The sequence below is a fragment of the Archocentrus centrarchus genome, chromosome 9 (genome assembly GCF_007364275.1).
Source record: "Archocentrus centrarchus isolate MPI-CPG fArcCen1 chromosome 9, fArcCen1, whole genome shotgun sequence".
In the NCBI taxonomy this organism is placed as follows: Eukaryota; Metazoa; Chordata; class Actinopteri; order Cichliformes; family Cichlidae; genus Archocentrus; species Archocentrus centrarchus.
Genome location: NC_044354.1, coordinates 17,144,864 through 17,151,237, shown reverse-complemented (window position 1 = coordinate 17,151,237; position 6,374 = coordinate 17,144,864). Strand labels below are relative to the sequence as shown.

The 6,374-nt window shown below is 39.4% G+C and overlaps 1 protein-coding gene across 1 annotated transcript; it reads left to right on the top strand.

Annotated features, from left to right (window-relative positions):
- Positions 1 to 1,299: 1,299 nt before the first annotated feature.
- Positions 1,300 to 5,418, top strand: LOC115786291 (aquaporin-3). Its single transcript, XM_030738381.1, is given in 7 exon segments — positions 1,300 to 1,465; positions 3,867 to 3,993; positions 4,149 to 4,286; positions 4,405 to 4,422; positions 4,425 to 4,519; positions 4,625 to 4,842; positions 4,955 to 5,418. Coding segments are annotated over 7 exon segments (909 nt in total). The 5' UTR covers positions 1,300 to 1,357; the 3' UTR covers positions 5,160 to 5,418.
- Positions 5,419 to 6,374: the final 956 nt, after the last annotated feature.

The following is a 6,374-nucleotide window of genomic DNA, read 5'->3' as shown; positions in this document are numbered from 1 at the left end:
TAGCCTCAGTTTCCCATTTTTAGTTGACAGGTGTGGTCTGCTTCAAGGTTCATTGTGCATTCAAAGGTGCTTTTCTGCATACCATGGTTGTAAAAAGTGTTATGGAAAATTTATTTATCAAATGAGAGAGACAAGATTCCTTTACATGGTTTATTGCTCGTATACGAGGAGAAGTCACCCACACACTGATAAGTATGTAAGTGAGTTCTGAATCTTGCACAGAAACACAATGTACTTATACCCTTTTCAACCCCCTGTTCTCCCCCTCCTTAACCCAACCATAAAGAGGAAATCCTCCCCCAGTTACATGTCCCTACATAAAGAGAGACTAACCAAAAGGACAATAAAACTAATAAATGTGACCCCATTAACACAGAGGGTCCTGAGAGAGGGTGTGCGTAGGTTACAGATAAAGGAATGGTCATCTGAACACACTCCCTAGTTGAACAACATATATTTGAGTTACTGTTGCTTTTGATCCTTTTGAAGCAGACTGGCCATTCTCGTCTGACTTCTGTCATCAACAAGGCATTTTCACCCAGAGAACTGACATTCACTGGATATTTTCTCTTTTTCGGTTCATTCTCTGTAAACCTTAGAAATAGCTGTGTGGGGAAATCCCAGTCGATCAGCACTTTTTGAAATACTCAGACCTGCCCATGTTGCACCAACAACCATGTCATGGTCAGTCACTTAAATCACCTTTCTTATCCATGGTGATGCTCAGTTTAGCAGGTTGCCTTGACCATGTCTGCATGCCTAAATGCACTGAGTTGCAGCCATGTGATTATTTGTGTTAAAGAGCAGGTATACCTAATAAAGTGGCAGATGAGTGTAAGTGCATCTAAGACAGGGAAACTTGCCAACAATTGTTTTTTTAATTAAATCAAAAACGTGCATATTAGTAAATGCAGAAAAAAATTATTAAAAATGAGTGTTAGTAAATTCACTTCTGAGGGAGAGAGAAGCAGCATCATCAGTAAGTTTTTGTTTGTTTTTTTACTGCGGCCAAGCAGTAAATTCAAAGATTCAACTAAATTATAATTGGCTACACAATTTATATGAATGCAGGCATGTGTTGAGGATGATGAATTATCATTTGGAAAGTGTATAGTAAGGTCTTTACCTGTTGTAAATTGGCACCATCTACAAAACAGGTGTAGAGGAAGAGAGCGAAAAGTTGGCTGTGAATCAAGAGAGAGGCGTGGTTCAGAGTTGGTCCAAGCTTAGGATTGGCTACAGCCCAGCTCAGTTCTATATATATATATATGAGCATCTCTCAGGCACTCGGGAAACCTTACTTGCGTTGTGCGCTTGTGTCAGTTCTTACAGTCTCGTCAACCTGTGACAAGAAGACATGGGGAGGCAAAAGGAGTGTCTGGAAAAACTTTCCAGCTTCTTCCAGATCCGTAACCTGCTGCTTCGTCAAGCCCTGGCAGAGTGTCTCGGCACGCTCATCCTTGTGGTAAGTATGCGTGTGCATACTCGTATGTGAGAAAGAGAATAAGTATGTACAAATGTGTGTATGCGTAAAAATCACGCGCCATCTCATCAAAGCATTAAAATAATGTTCATCCTTTAAAATATACTGCATACTGACAACAGTTCTGTTTTATTTTCTCTAAGTTCCTTCCCTATTGAATTTTGTTGTAGTATCCTCAACTAATGTCTAACAGTTTGTCTTTTATCGTTTTTGTCTTTTTCATGCTTGATCTACATACAACAGCGCAAATTAACGTGCAAAAAAAAAAAAAAAAAAAAATGAGCAGACCTGATGAATGAGCGAGGAAAGAGCAGTTTAAGTAACGGTTCATGAGAGACAGGTTAAGCGCAGGATTCATCCAGAGAGGGACTGCTTCTTAAAAAAAAAAAAAAAGTCTGAGATCTGTGTGTAACAGCTGGATTTATGATCAGATTGATTTTTTCCCCTGCATGGCATTCGAGGCTGCGGGGACTTTTAGTTTTTCCATGATAGTTTTTTGCAGCTCGCTGCAAATTTTAAAAAAAAGAAAAGAAAAAGAAAAAAAAAATGGTCGGCTGTTTTGTACCGACACCTCCCTCTGAGGCTAAGTTCGGTTCTGGTTCATTAGAAGTACCAGTGTTATTTAGGACGTGAGTCTCGCTTCTAATCATTGCACGACGAGGACTCGGTGAGGAGTCAGAAGACAGAGGCAAAGACTTGGCACCGCGAGCCATCCAGGAGCTGATAACATCTCCAAGTAAATAAAACACTCTTAATCGCAATTACAGCCACATCAGGCACAATGTTAGGCGTGCTTTCCGGTGTTAAATTAGAGACAATTTGCAGTAAATTGCATGCTGAAAACCTTAATAAACTTTCTTTATTCCAAAAATCCCTATAGTATTTTCAAAGAAAAAGCAATTTAGAGCGTAACTGACTGATATGTGCAATTTTATACTATCTTGTTTAAAATAAATAAGTAAATGCTGAGGTCCAGACCTCAGTCCAGACCAGAGCTTTGGAGAATGAACGAAAGAAGAGATCACGGATACAAACGGCGGAAATGAGTTTCCTCCGCGATAAAGTGAAGAGTGCAGTCGCTCAAGAGGGGCTCAGAGTAGAGCCGCTGCCCCTTCACATCGAAAGAAGCCACTTGAGGTGGTTCGAGCGTCTGACTAGGATGCCTCCTGGGCGCTGCTTGGGTGAGGTGTTCCGGGCATGTCCTACCGGGAGGATCCCCGGGGGCAGACCCAGAACGCGCTGGAGAGATTATATCTCTCGGCTGGCCTTGGGACGCCTCGGTGTCCCCCTGGATATGCTGGAGGAGTGGTGGCTGGGGAGAGGGAGGTCTGAGATTTTCTGCTCTGGCTGCTGCCGCGGATATGAAAATGGACAGATGAATGGATGGTTCAAGTCTCGATGGCTTCATAGGTGGTAATGGCCATGCGCTCAGCTTTCTTTAGGAGGGCATACCGTAATAGCATCCGCAGACACCGCACCAATTCGTCTGTCAGTCTCCGTCGAGGAGTCTGAGGCTTAAATATATTTACAATGTAATTGTAAAAACACAGATTTTTGTTAAAGAAAAAAAGAAGAAGAAAATATTCATTCTTTGGGTACTGATTGAACAGGAGAGGGTGTGGTGCAGTTATTCATCAGACACCTCAGTGGTGGCAGAAGAACAGTTCAAAACAGTATTGTGCAAAAGTCTTAAGCCACACCCTATTCCTTTAGGAGAAAAGGCTGAGGTATGCAAAATTACACAACAATTGGACTGAAAAGGGGCCTGGAGAACTATTCCTGAAGACTAAAAGAAATGACAAGAAAGCTTGTCTAAAGGAGCTCATCCTCTACTGAAGAATAAAGGCGGTCATACAAATATTGATTTTCAAGCATGTTAGAATTGTACAAACTCTGCTTTTGCCTTATATGCTGGACTTACATCTAAGTTTGTACATGTTTCAAGAATTTGCTGCAATCATTTACGATTTTCAATTATACATTCTCTCTCTGGGTATGAAGTCACACTTTACATAATAAGCTAATCAAACTGACAGGTAGTAAACACCTAGAGTATGGTAACTTGTAAAAAGCATTGCCAAGGGTGTGTGGGGGTGTGTGCAGGTGTGAATGTTAGCACTGACTGAGGAATCCTGCTGTGGATTTCTTTTATAAGCTTCCTGACTGTGCTAAAAGTTGGGAGTATTGATGCACTTAACAAGCTGCATTAGGACAGAAACAGACCGAGTACTTGGGATTTGTCAACAGAATCACTGATCAATACGAGTATTTCTGAGTCGGAAGAAGCTGAATATAATAACTGCTTCTATAATGGAAACAGCCAAAACATTGTGTATGAACCTGTTGACACACAGTTTAACTTGCTTTTCCACTCCTCCTCTAGATGTTTGGTTGTGGTGCTGTGGCCCAGAGGGTGTTGAGTGGTGGTTCTCACGGCTTGTTCCTTACTGTCAACTTTGCCTTCGGCTTTGCTGCCATGTTAGGTATCTTGGTCTGTGGCCAAATATCAGGTAAGCAAACAGATTTATTGAAGTTTATGTTTGTCATCAGATCTGTCTGTGTGTATGTCTTTTTTTTTTTTTTTACTTTAGGCACGGCTCTAATTTTGTGTAATTATGATCTGCACACACACACACTGACATAATATCACCGTGTGCATTTGCAGGTGGCCATCTCAACCCAGCAGTGACTTTTGCTTTGTGTCTGCTTGGAAGAGAGCGCTGGAGAAAGTTCCCCATGTACTTCCTCTTTCAGACAATTGGTGCTTTTTTTGGCGCTGCTATTATTTTTGGCATGTACTATGGTAAGTGAAGACTTCCAGTGATTAAGCAGAATGATCTAGTTCTTATCTATTTGAAGAAGCAGTAGTAATGATAAAGAAATAAAATCCATGATCCATCTTATTGTTTGGGTCCTTCTAGATGCCCTGTGGGACCATCCTGGAAGTTTAATGTGACTGGACCTAGAGCCACAGCTGGCATCTTTGCTACCTACCCTGCAAAGCATCTCACCCTTGTCAACGGTTTCTTTGATCAGGTACTCTTTTAAAACATGAACACATATCATGTGCACAATTTACACTGTAAAAAATATAGATGATGATCTTGTAATTCCCTGTTACATTTTATCTCTCCAACATAGATTATCGGCACAGCAGCACTGATAGTTTGCATTCTGGCTATTGTGGATCCTTACAACAACCCCATCCCCCAAGGGCTGGAGGCCTTCACTGTGGGATTTGTGGTTCTGGTCATTGGATTGTCTATGGGCTTTAATTCTGGCTATGCAGTAAATCCTGCCAGAGACCTTGGACCGCGTCTTTTCACTGCCATGGCTGGGTGGGGGAGTGCCGTCTTCACGTAAATGGACAGATTTTTTTTTACACAATTTTTCCTTCATATTTCACTTTCACTGCTCTATATTTATTGACCCTTATTACCTGAAGATAACTTTTACTTTGTCTCTCCTCAGGGCTAGAGACTGCTGGTTCTTGATCCCCATTTTTGTCCCATTCCTTGGCGCCACCCTTGGTGTAATAATCTACCAGTTGATGGTTGGTTTCCACACGGAGGGAGAGGCCCGTGACAAGAAAGAGCGGTCAGGCCAGGAGAATGTCCAACTCACCAATGTTGCTTCTAAAGACAACTCTAAAGAGGCGTCTAAAGAAATATACTGAGTTTTTTAGAAAAATATAGCTATTCACTTAAAAACCTGCACTTGTAAATATACAGTATCACAACAGCATTTTTACTTCCTACCTAACTATTTCTCTCAGACTATTTCTATCTGTCAGGATTTCTGCTCAGATAGCTATCACACCACTTTCTTTACTGTCACATGTTACTGTATTATAGTTTGAAGAAATGACGTGTGTGAGTGGAAACACAAATCAGAAACACAGAATCACACATATATATATATATATATATATATATATATATATATATATATATATATCTATAATATATATATATATAATATATATATATATATATATATATATATATAGATATATATATATATATATATATATATAATTGTTTTTATTTCTGTGTATTTATATAGCATGTTTTTAACAGTACTTTATTTACTTTTATACTATATATATAAGCTACAGTATATAGTATGCAGATAGGTTAAAAATTTTGTCAACTAGCTTCTGAGCATTTCTTAGCCCATTTCAATGTTAATATCTTAAATAGTCAAATATTACCTTGTTCAAACATCAGCTTTAAAATAATTTCATTCATTTCACTTAAAGTTTACAGCAGTCAGTGCCTTCATATTGTGGACAGATAGTGGTGAGGCTATAATCTCCCCACAACATTCTTCCCTTTACCAAAACAATCTTAAACCAGCTCGAGCTGCTGTCTTTTATAGCCACACTTTATGCCCTGAAAATTCCAAAAGGTCATTTCAAGTTATCACACACTTTTATTTTCATGCATGAAACTAGTGTTAATTTGGCAGGGTACCAGATGAGTATTTTGTATGTAGAATAAAGGGAAATACTTTTCTCATCAGTATAATAAAGCTCTTTAAAGAATCCTTTTAAAGAGAAGAAAGAGGACATAACTGGTACAAATGTGATCACTATGGTGGCCCTGAGAGGTCAAATGCACTGCAATTTACTGTAAAAAGCACCAGCTAATACAAAAATGATGCCAAAGCACACAAAATACAATGGGAGCTCAATAAAACACAAAATAATATTAATAATAAAAAACAATGACATTTTAATAAAACACAATGTAAATAGGAAAAAGACAATAATGTGATGTAACTTCTAAAAAGAAATTACTAAAGGAGGCAGTGGTTGCCTAGAGGAAAAGAAGAAGGTTCATCACTGGGAGGCTGGTTCGAATCCTTGGGCTGTCATCACTGTGGACCC